Source organism: Nycticebus coucang, chromosome 11, assembly GCF_027406575.1.
Source record: "Nycticebus coucang isolate mNycCou1 chromosome 11, mNycCou1.pri, whole genome shotgun sequence".
Classification (NCBI taxonomy): Eukaryota; Metazoa; Chordata; class Mammalia; order Primates; family Lorisidae; genus Nycticebus; species Nycticebus coucang.
The window spans coordinates 106,374,459-106,393,877 of NC_069790.1; the positions used below are offsets into that span (position 1 = coordinate 106,374,459).

General features: G+C 42.2%; 1 protein-coding gene across 1 annotated transcript in view; it reads left to right on the plus strand.

Moving 5' to 3' along the window:
- Positions 1-2,149: 2,149 nt before the first annotated feature.
- The window catches only part of STRA8 (stimulated by retinoic acid 8), a 29,304-nt gene continuing 12,034 nt past the window's right edge, over positions 2,150-19,419 (plus strand). Inside the window, exons 1-5 of the mRNA XM_053553977.1 lie at positions 2,150-2,347; positions 4,042-4,117; positions 4,621-4,705; positions 8,815-9,051; positions 9,918-10,185. Coding sequence (XP_053409952.1) covers positions 2,156-2,347; positions 4,042-4,117; positions 4,621-4,705; positions 8,815-9,051; positions 9,918-10,185 — 858 coding nt within the window. The 5' untranslated portion in view covers positions 2,150-2,155. The remainder of the gene's footprint in view (positions 2,348-4,041; positions 4,118-4,620; positions 4,706-8,814; positions 9,052-9,917; positions 10,186-19,419) is intronic.

Consider the following 19,419-nt stretch of genomic DNA (forward strand, 5'->3'; position numbering starts at 1 on the left):
TCTAGGCAGCAGGCCAGGGTGCTCTGGTGTGGTCCCTACATCTAGAGGCAAAAATTGACTGGGAAAGTCTTCCTGCTATGGGGGAGGCAGAGGGCTGCACCCTCACCCAGTGACTGAAACCATCCACATGCCATCCAGCTACTTCAAGCAGAGTGTCTGGGTAGAAACCTGGGCAGAGACCCAAACTATCAGCATTGGCATTGGGAGAGCAACAGATCCCTCACAAGCCCAGAGACCTTTGGTATTAGTATTCTGAGAGTATTAGAGAATTTGAAATCCTGGGAAGACCCTGATATTTTTATACCTCCATTCATCTAGATTGGTGCTTCCCATTTTATGTATGTTAGCCTAAATTCCCTGGTAACCAGGTATATCTGTTTCTTAAGTAAAGAAAACCTCTATTATTCTATTTCAAAGTTTCTCATTTTTCCCTGGGCAATTCAAAACCTTCTCAGTTTTGAATTTTGCTTCTTAATAAAGCTTAGTTGGTGTCTGGAAATTGGAGGCTCTAAAGATCTGGAGTCTAGTCTAACTCAGCCCTGGGGCTGTGCTCAAGGAACCTCAGCGATTCAGTGCTGTCCTTCCTTGGAAAGTACCAGGGGGAACTCCTGGTAATAGACATCACAGAGGCTTGCAGGGATCTGCCCCGATAATTACAGAGTCATCCAGTTGCCATTTTCCTGCCGTTGTTCTGAAAAGCAAAGCAGGACTACTTTGTTGATGATGGGTGTTGCTTTCTGGTCTAAAAAAGCATCTTAAAAATCCCACACCACCTTACAGATTTCACCTCCTCATTGGCTGATTCTCCCCACTAAAAAGTAGTGGGAAAATCTCTCATTTTCTTCCCAATATTCTCTTTATGGAGGAGATTCTGTTTCCAGCTGCTTCCAGCTGTGGTGCCTTAGTGATGACTCTGCAATGGTGAAAGTGTGAGAATCACCTATGATGCTGGGGGCTGAACCTACCCCAGTGGATTTCGACCTAATGTTTTTGAGCCTAGGTGTTTCCCTAAGTGATGCTGACATACATCAAAGTTGACAAACCTCTGACCGAGGCCATGCATTGTCCCTATAAAGCAGAACTGAGCTCAGGTGAGGTTGGACCCAATGGAGACCTCCAACTCTAATTCGTCTGAAACCCCAGCACTGAGCACCTATTGGGGGCTGGACTCTGGGGAAACAGAGATGATGAAGATGCAGCCCCTCTGTTCAAGAGCTGGCAGGGCAGTAGGGAGCAGACTTCATCCACGTGATAAGGCAAGCACCTGATGGAGGGTTCATGGCTCAAGTAACAGCCCCTGGCCCCTGTCTCTTATTAAATAATTATTGCATGTCAGTCCCAGAATCATCTCACCTTGGAAAGGCTCCTGGTTTGTAAGCTCAGATGTGACAAAAGATGACATAGTGATCATCTCCAGAACCCCCTAGGAACAGGACAAGGCAAACCCTGTTCCACCATTCTCTCATCAGGTGACTTCTTGTTTTCACAGATTGTAAAGTACATTTCTTCTTTCTTTTTGAGGTATAATATATTCACAGAAAAGCTCACAAATCTAAAGTGTATACATTGAGGGATTTTTTTCATATGTATACACCTGTGTAACTACTACTCAGGTCAAAGAGGTTTCCCCAGAGTTCAGTCCCCAGTAGGTGCTCAGTGCTGGGGTTTCAGATGAATTAGAGTTGGAAGTCTCCATTGCTTAGGGTTAGGGTTAGGGTCCACCCTCCCCTGATCTCAGTTCTGCAGTACAGGGACAATTTTGAAAGTTAGAAAAGACCTCATAGGATGGGATACATACCTACCAGCTTTGAACATACCGTAAAGCCCAGCATCTCAGGATATGGCTGCTTTCCTTGGCTACACTTGAACTTAACGAGTGTCTGGTGAGTACCTGCAATGCGCTGGAAGCTTCCTGAGATAAGTCCCAGTGCTTCTCAAATGTAAATCCAATCTAGGTCGCTTATGCTTTTAGGAGTCAAGCTTCAGTGCCATCAGTGATTTATTTTGTATCTGTTATTGATGATGTTCATTGGTTTGGGACCTTTTACTTGAGAGACATCCCTCCTTTCTATGTTCAATCTATCTTCTTTTCCCTCTAGTATTGTGATTATATTATTTAGGGCAAAATAAAATCCATTTTGCATTACAGCTCATAATGGCGACTCCTGAACAAGGCAGTAACCCCGGTGGCAGTGCAACACCTGGGCCACCGGAAAAGCTGCAGGAGCTTGAGCCACGGGTGGTCCGAAGACGCTTGTCCCAGGCCCGCCACCGAGCCACCTTGGCAGGGCTCTTCAGCAATCTCAGGAAGACTATTTACTCCCAGTCTGATCTCACAGCCTCAAAGGTATGGGGTCCTGGGTGTGGGGAGAAGACAATTTCATACATGGCAGGACTATGTCACAAGGTAGGGACTGGCCTGGAGCTGCCACCCCAGTGAGTGGCAACAAATGCCTTAGACCAGATAAACTTATAAACAACAGACATTTGTTGCTCATGGTTCTAGAGGCTGAGAAGTCCGAGATCAAGGTGCCAGCAGATTAGGTGTCTGATGAGGACTTGCTCTCTGATTCACAGACAGGGCCTCCTGCTGTGTCTTCACATGATGGGTGGGCAAACAAGCTCCCTCGGGTCTCTTTTATAAGGACACTAATCCCATTCATGAGGGCTGTGCTCTCATAATTTCATCACCTCCCCAAAGGCCCTACCTACTATCACACTGGGGATTAGGTTTCAACATATGAATTGGGGGGACACAAATACTCAGACCATAGAATCATCCATCCTTTTACCCTAAGAACAAGCCCAAGATGCTGAGCCCAGAACTAGGGAAAGTTGAACGTGTAGGAGCATTGGGTGGACCTTGCTCTGAAAGGAGTGTGCAGAGTGTTCTTGCAATTGACTCATGTAGTAGCTCTTCCCTTCACCTTCTTTGGGTTGGCAGAGCCCTGTGCTTCCAGCTCCCCTCAAGCCTATTTTTTGGGCAGCAGCCAGAATCCTTGGGAATCTAGAATGGCAAAACTCAGGCTGCCACCCCCCAGCTGCTTTGGGGTCCCCTCCCACTGCCCACTTCACAGTCTGGCCCATCTCCCTGTGGCAGGTCCCTGAGTGAGGCCTGCCTCCCCAGCCTGCCTCATGCAGTTAGCTCTGCATTTGAGGTTCTGTGCACAATTCAGAGCTCAGCTTGGCTCACTCTGCTCACCTGTCCTGCTCCATGGAATCTTCTGGATCAGTCCAGATGAATATTCCCTCCCCCTTGTCCATTTCCACAGTGCTTTGCTTTTACCCTGTGAAAGCACTTGCTCAGTTCCATCTTGTGTTATGAGTTGGTTCCATGCTTGTCTTCCCTGTTAGAATGTCAGCACTCAGCCTAACCACTAACGTTTCTTGTTTTTGAATAATCTTGCAGTTGTTACCTTGATGTTAAATGTTACATATAAGAAGGTAGGAGAGAAGAAAATGTGGAAAGAGGGAGGGAGGAAGGAATGAACAAGGAAGGAAGAAAGGGAGGGAAGGAGGAAGAAGGGGGAAATTTAGAGCTCAAGTTGACAGAGCATTTGATACGTTTTTAGATTATCTGAGTATATGCAGTTAGCCAATAAAAAATATCGAGCAGCACAGTTAATGTGCTAATAACTAGGCAGCCGCACATTGTTATAACCAAGCTGGGAGCTCACTCTAGGCTTATGTGCAAACCTGGGGTTGATGCTCGTCCAGACGGTGCCCCCTCAGTCTCCCTTTATTCCACCTTCAAGTACCCTCTGTGGGCCTTTGTACAGCACTACTAATTTGCTGATTGAAGCTTAATTGTTTCCAAGTATTTTGACATTTTGGTGAGAATCCATTTTTGGATATAAACAAAACTTCATGCCTTCTGTGCATCAGAAAAAACTTCCCATCCTTTTTACTGACAAGGTCAGTGGATGAGAATTTGCATCTGAGGAAGCACAGCCTCAGCCCAAGGAAGGGGATTCTAGGTCCGCAAAACCAGTCTCTGCCATGAAAGGCTGGCTTTTCAGCATTGTCTCTCTCTGTCCTCAGTGGCAGATTCTGAATAAGGCAAAGAATCATATTCAGGAACTGGAACAAACTCTGGATAATTTGCTGAAGCTGAAAGGTAATAGATCCCTACCTGTCACTTCCATCTCCATCCCCAGAGAAAGTTAGTTCAGTTTTTTTTTTTTTGGGGGGGGGTTGTTTGTTTATTTCTTTCTTTTTTTTACTGAAAACAGAGAGATTGGGTTATACTGAGTTAACAAATATTTATTGAGGACCTACTGTGTACCAAGTACTGTTGGTGGGTTAAAATCGAGAGAGACTTGCCCCTGTCCTCGGGAGCTTGCAGCCTGGCAGGACAGGCAGGAGTCCCTGATTTCTGATTAGTTTCCTATTGGGGTGCTGCTGAAGACCCTCGATATCGCCTTCAGAGGAGAAATGGGCCAGTCCAGTGCTCTCCCTTCACACTTACGGTGAGAGGTGGAAACTGGGCTCTGGCTCCCCATTGCTGACCCTGGGAATGTTCAGGTCCCCAGCCAAGGTCCACCTGGGCCAGAAAAGTGGGAATGACTTGACAGAGGCCTGACTTTCCCCTTGTGACCTTGGCCTTCAACTCCCCAACAGAAACTCTCAACCTGGAGGATGGAAACGCAAGCAGCTTAGAGGAGGTCAAGGAAGAATATGCCAGCCTGTACTCTGGAAATGAAAGGTAAGACCCTAGGAGCCACAGGAGGATGGGAACCTGCCACCTTGTGCCAAATGACAGCAGCTCACCCCCCAGCCTGCAGAGCCATCAGGGCTGCTGCTCACCATTTAAAAGTCTCATTTTTTTCTCTTTTATTCTGATAACATGCATTGGATTTTTTCTAATTATAAAAATGATACATGCTTGTTATAGAAGATGTAGAAAATACAGAAAAGCCCGAAAATACATATTATCTTACCTCTCAAAGAAAATTAATATTAATTTTGAAGAATATAATCTGGGTGTTTTCTAATATCCATCTAGTTGTTTAAAAAAATTTGCACATAGCTTTTTAGAGAAAGGAGATCATAGTGTTTGTATTGTATTGTGGTTTTTCCTAAGTATCTTTTTTTTTGAGACAGTCTCACTTTGTCACCCTCAGTAGAGTGGCATCATAGCTCACAGCAACCTCAAACTCTTGGGTACAAGCCATTCTTTTGCTTCCGCCTCCCAAGTAGCTGGGACTACAGGCGCCCACCACAACACCCAGCTATTTTTAGAGATGGGGGTCTCTCTCTTGCTCAGGCTGGTCTCAAACCCATGACCTCAGGCAATCCATCCACTTGGCCTACCAGCTATATATCTTTTTTAAACCCTCAACTAATGGCTTTATTAAAGGATATTTAGGATTGCCATAAAGTTTGTATGCAATTTAGAATAGTGTGCAATTTAAAACTGCTCATGAACTTTACCGCCACCCTGCATATAAAAATAGGAAAAATACAAATTGCAGCCTGTATACCAAGGGTCATGGGAACCTAAGGAAAGCCAAATGTGACATCAGAGAGGAAAATGAATCACAGTACACCCAGGTGTCACAGATACTGAAGAGGGAATATGATTAATAATGTCACGTTCAAACTGTGAAAGAGAAACTGATTTGAGAAATGTCTTTCTTCTACTTCTGTGCTGTCATGGTGCATATTTAACACTTAACACTATCTGGGATTTTTATGTGGATGTTGTACATCCATTCTTTGCTCTGCTCTCAGAGAATGACCTCATCCCTGCACTGCGTCTTCATGCACAGCTGCTGTGACAGTGGCCCCTGTCATCTCTCGGGACCCCTGGCACGTTTAGTTTACATGACATGGTGTATGTCCACGTTGGCCTCTGATGAGACAGAGTCACAAGCCATCTCTACCAGCTATGCGAAGGGGATTACAAACTACTTGCTGTTCAGAGCCTACCAAAAGCCTCCCTGAATGACGCGACGGTGTTCCCTAATGTTTTTGGTGAAGTCACTCATGACTTCTAATTTCCTCTCTGTGATTTTCCATATTTTCCAAATTTCTTAAACAATGAATGTTTATCATATCTTAAGGAAAACAATCAGAAAAAATAATAAATTATTAAAAAATAAATAAAACAAATTGTAGACAATGTGAAAATTCACAAAAAATGTCACGGAGGAAATAACTACCTATATATTAACAGTTATACCAACAGCTTTGATCACTATTCAGGTCTCGGGGGTAGGAGGCAGAGGTGGTGTGTGCGTGTTGAACGTGTGGGGCAGAGTGTTTGTAGCTGGGCCCTACCTCACAATCAGCCAAGGAGATGGTCTCAGCGGTGTAGTAGTCTCCATTTGCTTCTTCCAAATGGTTAGCCAATGATCTCAATTCCATTTATTATACAAATGTTCCTTTCCTTACTGGTATGAGGTACAAACTTTATTAACATACTAAAATCTTATCAATACTTGTATCACTTGTCCATAGAAAAATGGCTACATTTCTTTTACAATCATAATACCTAGGGAAGATTTTTCACTACATCAATTAAAATTGTGGTACCAACATAGGGATAGATTAACTGTATTTTATAATTATTATATATTAATCCATCAAATAAAAATGAGTGAATTCTAAGTGCCTTTATTCAAGATCATTTGTGTTTCCATTCCTGGGAACTGTTTGTACCTATTCTTTGCTCATTTTCCTCTTGGGCTACTAATCTTTTTCTTATTTAATAGTACAAGCTCTTTATATATACAGAGAAATTAGCTCTCTTTCTATTACATGACTTGCAAAAAATTTTCCTTTGGTCATTTGTTTTATTATTTTGCTTTTACTTTTTGTGTGTTTTTTGTTTTTGCCATGTAAAATTGAAGTTTAATCTATCAATCTACTATGGTACCTGAGTTTTGGGGAGATACTTAAACATTCTCTGCTATAGAACTTAAAAAAAAATCCTTAGCAAAAAAAAATAAAAAATAAATCCTTAGCCAGGTGTTGTGGTGGACACCTGTAGTCCCAGCTCCTCAGGAGACTGAGGCAAGAGAATCACCTAAGCCCAGGAGTTGGAGGTTGCTGGGACCTGTGACGCCACAGCACTTTACTGAGGGTAATAAAGTGAGACTCTGTCTCTAAAAAAATAACAAAAAACATCTTCCTATGTTTTCTTCTTGTAAGCTTGCATTTTTTAACTCAACATGATATCTTGAGGATTATTCCTATAGGTATAATCAATCACTAAACACAATTTTAGCAACAATATATAATCCAATTATATATATAATATGAGCTTATGCATATAATATACCCATAAGTCCTAACTTTCCAAATTGTGTTATGTTGTATTGTTTCACTCTCTTAAAGTGTCTTTTGAGGACTGGGCAAGGTGGCTCACACTTGAAATCCTGGCACTCTGGGAGGCCAAAGTGAGAGGATTGCTTGAGCTCAGGAGTTCAAGACCAGCCTAAGCAAGAATGAAACCCAGTCTCTAATAAAAATAGCCAGCATTGTGGTGGGCACCTATAGTCCCAGCTACTCGGGAGACTGAGGCAGAAGGAACCTGAACCCTGGAGTTTGAGGTTGCTGTGAGCTATGATGCAACAGAATGAGACTCAGTCTCAAAAAAAAAAAAAAAAGTATCTTTTCAAGAGCAAAATTTTAAAAGTTTGATGCATCCAACTTATTTTTTTCCTTTATAGATTGATCTTTTGGTACAAACCTAAGTACTTAAAATTTCTATTTACAATTGTTCATCTCAAGTATCTATAGAAATGCTATTGATTTTTATATATTGACCTTATATCTTTAACCTTGCTAAGTTCCCTTCTTAGTTTTAGCCACATTTGTAGATTCTTTCAGATTTTCTACATAATTACATGCTCTTCAAATGAAGACAGATTCCTTCCATTCTAGTACGTATGCCTTTTACTCCTGAAGATCCAGTATGATTTTGAATAGCCGTAGTAAGGCTGGATGTCCTGACCTTAAGGGAGAAACAAATAGTCTTTTACAATTAAGTATGACTTTAGCTGTAGGGTGTTTTGTAGGTATACTTTACTAGATTGAGACGGTTTCCTTCTGTTAATATTCTTCGTTTGCTGAGGGTTTTTATCATGAATAGAAGTTGATTTTGTCAGTTGCCTTTTCTGTATCTATTGAGATGATCATATGGATTTTCTTCTTTAGTCTGTTGATATGGTGAAATACACTGATTTTCAAATGCTGAACCAGCCCTTGCATTCCTAGAATAAAGTCACAAAGTATTAACTTTTTCTGGGCGGCGCCTGTGGCTTAGTCGGTAAGGCGCCAGCCCCATATACCGAGGGTGGCGGGTTCAAACCCGCCCCGGCCAAACTGCAACCAAAAAATAGCCGGGCGTTGTGGCGGGCGCCTGTAGTCCCAGCTACTCAGGAGGCTGAGGCAAGAGAATCGCTTAAGCCCAGGAGTTGGAGGTTGCTGTGAGCTGTGTGAGGCCACGGCACTCTACCGAGGGCCATAAAGTGAGACTCTGTCTCTACAAAAAAAAAACAAAAAACAAAAAAAAAAAAAAGTATTAACTTTTTCTGATATACAGTAGTATAGTCTATAAATTGACCATGCAAGGGACTGTAACAATGGAGTTGGTCAACATTAGGAACGAGGCCTACTGTACTGATACACACATGTGGTGCATGTCCAGTCTATGAAAATTAGATGAGTTTAAGGAGGTGGTCAACTATGGGCCCTACTGTATATATAGTTGTATATGTAGTTGGATTATATGTAATTGCCAAAATTACATTTTCTGTGCCCATATTTATGAGAGATATTAGATATTGTTTCTGTTTTCTTCCTTAGCCTGTTCTTAAATGGGTTTCTTCAAAATGGCTCCTGCTCCTGGCGCCCAGCTGAGGCCTTGGGGAAGGATGAGGAGGAGGAGGAGGATGTGGAGGAAGAGGAAGAGGGAGAGGAAGACCAAGAAGAGGAAGAGGAAGAGGAGGAAGAAGAAGAAGAGGAAGAGGAAGTAGAGGAGAAAAATGTGGAACTCCTGCTGTCCCCAGGCACTTTGTCACCAGACCTCATGGAATTTGAAAGGTGTGAACAACTGGGTGGGGAGCTCCCTTCTGTGGGGAAAGGGTCAGAAGTTCCAGCTGGGGTCTGCTGCAGCCTCTAGGCCTGACTCAGACCAGTCCCTGGATCATAGGAGCTCTAGAATTTTCACCTAGGAGGGGCTTGGGGATGAGACAGGTAGAGGTGCTAGAGAAATATTTGTACAGCACCCAGTGTTTTTTACTCAGACTGGGTGTTTCTTTGGGGTGCCTTGTGGGAGGAGGGTTGATGGTGATTACTAGAGCTAAAGCTCCCCAACACCCCCAACACCCCCACACCCTCCTCACACACAAGCTCCTGCACACACATCTTCCCTGATCTTGTAGTAAGAAACACAGTAAACAGCTGGCTCAGATATCGGGACCACTGCCTCCTCCACAGACTCTAGCCCCTATAGCAGCCGTGGTGACTACGCAGTGTTAGCCCAGTAGAAGGAGGACCACTCCACAGCTGGAAGGCACAACTTATAGGCCCCAAATGAATTTTCAACGAAGTGTAAAGCAGGAGTCACAGCATGCCTGCACAGTCATGGGCTCAGAATTTTAAGGAATTTCCCCATAGGATGAGACATGAGCCAACCACCCCTGTCCTCTTCCAAAGGGCAGAGAGTGTTACATTGCCAGACCCTGGCAGGACTTAGGAAGGGGCCCAAATCTATGTCTTTCATGGCCTCTAAGAAGGCTTCTATTCTCCAGGGGTCAGGGGCCTGCCCAGATTAGTAAGGTTAAGCTCCTGGTAGGCCAGGGCGCTGTGGCAAGGACTGGGCTGTGGTCTAGCCTGGGAATGGAATTCTCAGGAGACGGCTTCGCCCCTGAGCTTCAGCCTGAGAGATGGCACCACTTCTGTTCCAGGTATCTCAGCTTTTACAAGCTGACCATGGACCTTCTGACTGACAACGGGATCGTCTCCTCCAAGGAGGTGACACTGCCCATCGTCTCCGCGGCCATCTCCCACCTGTGGCAGAACTTTTCTGAGGAGAGGAAGGTCAGCCTCCTGCAGGCCTGGGCTCAGAAACACGCAGGAGCAGCTCCGGAATCAACCCATCCCGAGGGCAGCATGAAGGACAGCGGGATGGACAGCCAGGGCGCCAGTTGTTCGCTGGTCTCCACGCCGGAGGAGGTGAGCAGGCCCCACGGGCTGGCCTGGAAGTCCTTTCCCACCACGGCCTGGGACGCCAGGGGTTTGCAGTTGACATCTGAGGGGCTGTTTGAATTCCGGCTCACAGGTGGTTTCCGATTTTTTCAACATAACCTCCATGGCCGCGGAATGCCACTGCTTTTCTCCTGTCAATCTCCTAGGTTTTTCATGGGTATTACAACAGGGTTAGAAGGTTATCTACGCAGCATTCTTCCGGCAGCCAGTGACTTGATTATTAAACCATGAAAAGATGTAGTGCTCACATCCAGAGAGGAGACCCCAGCTCGGCCCCTCCCTTCCCTCTGGCCTGTGGCCTCTCCAGCAGAAGGCTGTGCTCTCAGCCTTCTCCGCCAGCCCCCGAGAAGGGAAGCTGGAGCAGTCCAGCCCTCATTCCTTCACCTGGACATCGGATAAAGTTACCCCTCTGAAAACTTATTCTTAAGGAGCAAGGAAGAACTTTTTCAGAAACCTGTCCATACCCCTCTTTGCCTCTCATTGGCCAGAACTGGTCAGATTACCAGCCCACTGAACCAATGACTGGCAATTGAGACAGCTGGACCAATCAGGTCCAGTCCCTGAAAGGCAGTCGGTTCTGCCCCCAAGAGCATTGAGCCAGCTCAGTCAAGAGGAGGCCGCGTGGCTTCTGTGATGGGTTGTGGCTGGGGCTAGAGGACACTGATGGGACCACTGTGGTCTTCCAGGCAGAGCGTCAAGTGGCATTTCCAGTCGCTCTGCAGTGAGATGAAAGCGGGCGCACTGCTGCTCTTCTGGAATTAGCAGAGCCTCAGAAGACTACATAGGCTGAGGCTGCCCTCACCCCTCTCGCACCGCCCCAGGCAGGTGATTTCTTTGCTCTCTGCACGTCTTTTGCTTTCCCGCGACATTTAGCATCCATGGTCTCCACCTAATAAATGCCACCCCCTTGCCCTTATGTTGCAGATGCCCCTCAGTAGGTGGTCCCTTTGGTCACACTAGTCCTCGGGGTCTCTCTGTGGATTCGTAGGGCCAGACAGCTTCAGACTGCCTCTGACCCTCGGGGACACCCTGGAATGCTCCCGTCAGTCTTGAAGTTTCCACAGCTATTAGGCCCAAGCTTGGAGAACAACAGAGACATCACTCAGTCCTGTCCTTCTAGTTCATAGGCCTAGCAAGTACTGTGACTTGCCCAGGAAACCCAGTTTCCGCTTCAAGGATGGTGTGTCTTTCATCACACATTTTTCTTTCTTTTTTATTATTATTATTATTATTATTTTATCTTTAAATCATAGCTGTGTACATTAGTGCAATCAAGGGATACAATGTGCTGGTTTCATGTACAATCTGAAATATTCTCATCAAACTGTTCAACATAGCTTTCATTGCATTTTCTTAGTTATTGTATGTAGACATTTGTATTCTGCATTTAGTAGGTTTCGCCTGTACCCATTCTAAGATGCACCGTAGGTGTGGCCCCACACATTACCCTCCCTCCACCCTAACCTCCCCGTTCCCTTCCCCTTCCTTGGCCCTTTCCCCATATTATTGTGCTATAGTTGGGTTATAGCTTTCATATGAAAGCTATAAATTAGCTTCATAGTAGGGCTGAGTACATTGGATACTTTTTCTTCCATTCTTGAGATATATTGCTAAGAAGAATATGTTCCAGCTCCATCCATGTAAATATGAAAGAGGTAAAGCCTCCATCTTTCTTTAAGGCTGCATAATATTCCATGGTATACATGTACCACAATTTGCTAGTCCATTCGTGGGTCGATGGGCACTTGGGCTTCTTCCATGACTTAGCAATTATGAATTGGGCTGCAATAAACATTCTGGTACAGATGTCTTTGTTATATTGTGATTTTTGGTCTTCCGGGTATATACCTAGTAAAGGAATTATAGAATCTAATGGTAGGTCTATTTTTAGATCTCTAAGTATTCTCCAAACATCCTTCCAAAAGGAACGTATTAGTGTGCATTCCCACCAGCAGTGAAGAAGTGTGCCCTTTTCTCCACATCCACACCAACATCTTTAGTCTTGGTATTTTGTTATGTGGGCTACTCTTACTGGGGTTAGGTGATATCTCAAAGTAGTTTTGATTTGCATTTCTCTGATGATTAAGGATGAAGAGCTTTTTTTCATGTGTTTGTAGATCGTGCGTCTGTCTTCTTTAGAGAAATTTCTCTAAAAGTCCTTTGCCCACCCTGAGATGGGATCATGTGTTCTTTTCTTGCTAATACGTTTGAGTTCTCTGTGGATTCTGGTTATTAAACCTTTATCGGAGATATAACCTGCAAATATTTTCTCCCATTCTGAGGGCTGTCTGCTTGCTTTACTTACTATGTTCTTGGCTGTGCAGAAGCTTTTTAGTTTAATCAGGTCCCAGTAATGTATTTTTGATCCTGCTTCAATTGCCTGGAGAGTCCTCCTCATAAAATATTCACCCAGGCCAATTCCTTCAAGAGTTTTTCCTGCACTTCCATCAAGTGTTTTTATAGTTTCATGTCTTAAGTTTAAATCTTTTATCCAGTGAGAGTCTATCTCAGTTAATGGTGAAAGGTGGGGGTCCAGTTTCAGTCTTTTACAGATCGCCAGCCAGTTCACCCAGCACCATTTGTTAAATAGGGAATCTTTTCCCCACTGAATGTTTTTAGACAGCTTGTCAAAGATCAAATAACAGTAAGTAGCTGGATTCATCTCTAGGTTCTCTATTCTGTTCCAGACATCTACTTCTCTGTTTTTGTGCCAGTACCATGCTATTTGATCACTATCAATTTATAGTACAGTCTCAGGTCTGGTAGTGTGATTTCTCCTGCTTTGTTTTTATTTCTGAGTAATGTTTTGGCTATTTGAGGTTTTTTTCTGATTCCATATAAAATGAAGTATTATTTTTTCAAGATCTTTAAAATATGACAATGGAGCTTTAATAGGAATTGCATTAAAATTATATATTGCTTTGGGTAGTATAGACATTTTAACAATGTTGATTCTTCCCAGCCATGAGCATGGTATGTTTTTCCATTTGTTAACGTCTTCAGCTATTTCTTTTCTTAAAGTTTCATAGTTCTCTTTATAGAGATCTTTCACATCCTTTGTTAGATAAACTCCCAAATATTTCATCTTCTTTGGCACTACTGTGAAAGGTATAGAGTCCTTGACTGTTTTTTCAGCTTGGCTATTGTTGATATATATAAAGGCTACAGATTTATGGGTGTTGATTTTGTAGCCTGAGACATTGCTATATTCCTTGATCACTTATAAAAGTTTTGTAGTAGAACCCCTAGTGTTTTCCAGATCATGTCATCTGCGAAGAGTGAAAGTTTGATCTCTTCTGACCCTATGTGGATACCCTTGATCGCCTTTTCTTCCCTAATTGCAATGGCTAAAACTTCCATTACAATGTTAAAGAGCAGTGGAGACAATGGGCAACCTTGCCTGGTTCCTGATCTAAGTGGAAATGATTTCAATTTAACTCCATTCAATACGATATTGGCTGTGGGTTTGCTGTAGATGGCCTCTATCAGTTTAAGAAATGTCCCTTCTATACCAATTTTCTTTTTTTTTTTTTTTTTTCTTTTTTTTTATTGTTGGGGATTCATTGAGGGTACAATAAGCCAGTTACACTGATTGCAATTGTTAGGTAAAGTCCCTCTTGCAATCATGTCTTGCCCCCATAAAGTGTGACACACACTAAGGCCCCACCCCACTCCCTCCCTCTCTCTTTCTGCTTCCCCCCCCCCATAACCTTAATTGTCATTAATTGTCCTCATATCAAGATTGAGTACATAGGATTCATGCTTCTCCATTCTTGTGATGCTTTACTAAGAATAATGTCTTCCACTTCCATCCAGGTTAATACGAAGGATGTAAAGTCTCCATTTTTTTTAATGGCTGAATAGTATTCCATGGTATACATATACCACAGCTTGTTAATCCATTCCTGGGTTGGTGGGCATTTAGGCTGTTTCCACATTTTGGCGATTGTAAATTGAGCTGCAATAAACAGTCTAGTACAAGTGTCCTTATGATAAAAGGATTTTTTTCCTTCTGGGTAGATGCCCAGTAATGGGATTGCAGGATCGAATGGGAGGTCTAGGTTGAGTGCTTTGAGGTTTCTCCATACTTCCTTCCAGAAAGGTTGTACTAGTTTGCAGTCCCACCAGCAGTGTAAAAGTGTTCCCTTCTCTCCACATCCACGCCAGCATCTGCAGTTTTGAGATTTTGTGATGTGGGCCATTCTCTCTGGGGTTAGATGATATCTCAGGGATGTTTTGATTTGCATTTCTCTAATATATAGAGATGATGAACATTTTTTCATGTGTTTGTTAGCCATTCATCTGTCGTCTTTAGAGAAAGTTCTATTCATGTCTCTTGCCCATTGATATAAGGGATTGTTGGCTTTTTTCATGTGGATTAATTTGAGTTCTCTATAGATCCTGGTTATCAAGCTTTTGTCTGATTGAAAATATGCAAATATCCTTTCCCATTGTGTGGTTGTCTCTTTGCTTTGGTTATCGTCACCTTAGCTGTACAGAAGCTTTTCAGTTTAATGAAGTCCCATTTGTTTATTTTTGTTGTTGTTGCAATTGCCATGGCAGTCTTCTTCATGAAGTCTTCCCCCAGGCCAATATCTTCCAGTGTTTTTCCTATGCTTTCTTTGAGGATTTTTATTGTTTCGTGCCTTAAATTTAAGTCCTTTATCCATCTTGAATCAATTTTTGTGAGTGGGGAAAGGTGTGGGTCCAGTTTCAGTCTTTTACACGCAGACATCCAATTCTCCCAACACCATTTATTGAATAGGGAGCCTTTCCCCCAAGGTAAGTTCTTGTTTGGTTTATCAAAGATTAGGTGGTTGTAAGATGTTAGTTTCATTTCTTGGTGTTCAATTCGATTCCAGGTGTCTATGTCTCTGTTTTTGTGCCAATACCATACTGTCTTGAGCACTATGGCTTTGTAGTACAGACTAAAATCTGGTATGCTGATGCCCCCAGCTTTATTTTTGTTACTAAGAACTGCCTTAGCTATACGGGGTTTTTTCCGGTTCCATACAAAACGCAGAATCATTTTTTCCAAATCTTGAAAGTACGATGTAGGTACTTTGATAGGAATGGCATTGAATAGGTAGATTGCTTTGGGAAGTATAGACATTTTAACAATGTTGATTCTTCCCATCCATGAGCATGGTATGTTCTTCCGTTTGTTAATATCCTCTGCTATTTCCTTTCTGAGGAGTTCATAGTTTTCTTTATAGAGGTCCTTCACCTCCTTCGTTAGGTATATTCCTAGGTATTTCATTTTCTTTGAAACTATGGTGAAGGGAGTTGTGTCCTTAATTAGCTTCTCCTCTTGACTGTTATTGGTGTATACAAAGGCTACTGACTTGTGGACATTGATTTTATATCCTGAAACATTACTGTATTTTTTGATGACTTCTAGTAGTCTTGTGGTTGAGTCTTTGGGGTTCTCTAAGTATAAGATCATGTCGTCAGCAAAGAGGGAGAGTTTGACCTCCTCTGCTCCCATTTGGATTCCCTTTATTTCCTTGTCTTGCCTAATTGTATTGGCTAGAACTTCCAGCACTATGTTGAATAGTAAAGGTGACAGAGGACAACCTTGTCTGGTTCCAGTTCTAAGAGGAAAAGCTTTCAGTTTTACTCCATTCAGTAAAATATTGGCTGTGGGTTTGTCATAGATAGCTTCAATCAGTTTTAGAAATGTGCCACCTATGCCTATACTCTTCAGTGTTCTAATTAGAAAAGGATGCTGGATTTTATCAAATGCTTTTTCTGCATCTATTGAGAGGATCATGTGATCTTTATTTTTGCCTCTGTTAATATGGTGGATAACGTTTATGGACTTGCGTATGTTGAACCAGCCTTGCATCCCTGGGATGAAGCCTGCTTGATCATGATGAATGACTTTTTTGATGATAAGCTGTAATCTATTGGCTAGGATTTTGTTGAGAATTTTTCCATCTATATTCATGAGTGAGATTGGTCTGAAATTCTCCTTTTTGTTTGGGTCTTTTCCTGGTTTTGGTATCAGGGTGATGTTTGCTTCATAGAATGTGTTGGGGAAGATTCCTTCTTCCTCAATTTTTTGGAATAATTTCTGCAGTACAGGAATAAGCTCTTCCTTGAAGGTTTGATAGAATTCTGGAGTGAAGCCATCTGGACCAGGGCATTTTTTAGTTGGAAGCTTTTTTATTATTTCTTTGATCTCAGTGCTTGAAATTGGTCTGTTCAGGAGGTCTATTTCTTCCTGGCCAAGTCTAGGGAGAGGGTGTGATTCCAAATATTGATCCATTTCCTTCACATTGTCAAATTTCTGGGCATACAGTTTCTGGTAGTATTCAGAGATGATCTCTTGTATCTCTGTGGGATCAGTTGTTATTTCCCCTTTATCATTTCTGATTGAGGTTACTAGAGATTTTACTTTTCTATTTCTAGTTAGTCTGGCCAATGGTTTATCTATTTTATTTATTTTTTCAAAAAACCAACTCCTTGTTTCATTAATTTTCTGAATGATTCTTTTGTTTTCAATTTCATTGATCTCTGATTTGATTTTGGAGATTTCTTTTCTTCTACTGAGTTTAGGCTTAGATTGTTCTTCTTTTTCCAATTCCATAAGGTCTCTTGTGAGATTGTTGATGTGCTCTCTGTCTGTTTTTCGAATGTAGGCATCTAAAGCGATGAATTTTCCTCTCAAAACTGCTTTTGCAGTATCCCACAGGTTTTGGTAGCTTGTGTCTTCATTGTTGTTATACTTAAGGAAGTTAGTGATTTCCTGTTTGATTTCTTCCTTCACCCATCTGTTATTCAACAGAAGATTGTTTAATTTCCATGCCTTTGGATGGGGTCGAGCATTTTTTTTAGAGTTGAGTTCCACCTTTAGTGCCTTATGGTCTGAAAAGATACAAGGTAAAATTTCAATTCTTTTGATTCTGTTGATATTTGTTTTGTGTCCCAGGATATGATCAATTTTGGAGAATGTTCCATGGGGTGATGAGAAGAATGTATATTCTTTATCTTTGGGGTGGAGTGTTCTATATGCGTCTATCAAGCATAATTGTTCTAGGGTCTCATTTAAATCTCTTATATCTTTGTTTAATTTCTGTTTAGAGGATCTGTCCAGCTCTGTAAGAGGTGTGTTAAAGTCCCCTGTTATGATGGTATTATCAGATATCATATTGCTCAGACTGAGTAAGGTCTGTTTCAAGAATCTGGGAGCATTTAAATTTGGTGCATAGATATTTAGAATTGAAATGTCTTCTTGTTGTAGTTTTCCCTTGACCAATATAAAGTGACCATCTTTGTCTTTTTTGACTTTAGTTGCTTTAAATCCACATGTATCTGAAAATAAGATTGCAACTCCTCTTTTCTTCTGAATTCCATTTGCCTGAAAAATTGTCTTCCAACCCTTGACTCGGAGCTTTAATTTGTCTTTTGAAGCCAGGTGTGTTTCTTGCAGACAGCAAATGGATGGCTTGTGTTTTTTAATCCAGTCAGCCAATCTATGTCTCTTCAGTGGGGAATTCAAGCCATTAACATTTATGGAGATAATTGATAAGTGTGGTAGTGTTCTATTCGTCTTATTTGGTGAGAGTCCATTGCTTAGTTTTATCTTTTGCATCAGTGTGGAGGTTAGGTTCTGTCCTTTGATTTCTGAGTTCTTACTTTGCTGCTGATCCATTGTGGTGGTCAGTGTGCAGAACAGGTTGAAGTATTCCCTGTAGAGCTGGTCTTGTTGTGGCGAATTTCCTCAATGTTTGTATATCCGTAAATGATTTGATTTCTCCATCAATTTTGAAGCTTAGCTTAGCAGGGTACAGAATTCTGGGCTGAAAATTGTTCTGTTTAAGTAGATTAAAGGTAGATGACCATTGTCTTCTTGCTTGGAAAGTTTCATTAGAGAAGTCTGAGGTCACTCTGATGGATTTGCCCCTGTAGGTCAACTGGCGCTTACTCCTGGCAGCTTGCAGAATCTTTTCTTTTGTCTTGACTTTGGACAGGTTCATCACAATGTGTCTTGGAGAAGCTCGGTTAGAGTTGAGGCGACCTGGGGTCCGATATCCCTCTGAAAGCAGTGTGTCAGAATCTTTGGTGATGTTTGGGAAATTTTCTTTTATAATATTCTCTAGTATGGCTTCCATTCCTCTGGGGCATTCTTCTTCCCCTTCTGGAATTCCTATAACTCGTATGTTGGAACGTTTCATAAAGTCCCATAATTCTGACAGTGAACGTTCTGCTTTCTCTCTCTTCTTTTCTGCCTCTTTTACTATCTGAGTTATCTCAAAAACTTTGTCTTCTACCTCTGAAATTCTTTCTTCTGCATGGTCTAACCTGTTGCTGATACTTTCCATTGCATCTTTAAGTTCCCTGATTGACTGTTTCATTTCCTTCAGCTCTGCTATATCCTTTTTATATTCTTCATATCGTTCATCTCTGATTTGATTCTGTTTTTGGATTTCCTTTTGGTTATTTTCCACTTTATTAGCAGTTTCCTTCATTGTTTCCATCATTTCTTTCATTGTTTTCAACATGTGTATTCTAAATTCCCTTTCTGTCATTCCTAACATTTCTGTATAGGTGGAATCCTCTGCAGTAGCTACCTCATGGTCCCTTGGTGGGGTTGTTCTGGACTGGTTCTTCATGTTGCCTGGAGTTTTCTGCTGATTCTTCCTCATGAGTGATTTCTTTTATCTGTTTCCTTGCCCTAATTTTCCTTTCACTTCCTCTTGCTCTTTAAGTTCTTGTGCCTGTGGAAGTTGTGGGCGGGTTTAGACGGGTTGAACACACGCGACCACTTGCCGGTTTTCCACTGTTTTAGTCCTCCTCTTGGGGTCCAGAAGTCTCTCGCTGACTCCCTGTATCCTCATAGGAGTGATGATAGGCAGTTCCCACCAGCCAGAGATGCCTGGAGTCCTATCTCCCCAGACTCACGGTGCCCAGATGCAAGGAAGCTGTTACTCGGCTGCCATCTTGCTCCGCCCATCTATACCAATTTTCTTAAGTGTTCTGATCATAAAGGGATGCTGGATATTGTCAAAAGCTTTCTCTGTGTCAATTGAGAGAATCATATGGTCTTTATTTTTTAGTTTATGTGCTGAATTACATGTATAGATTTACATATATTGAACCAGCCTTGAGACCCTGGGATAAATCCCACTTGGTCAGGGTATATAATTTTTTTGATGTGTTGTTGGATTCTGTTTGCTAGGATCTTATTGAGTATAT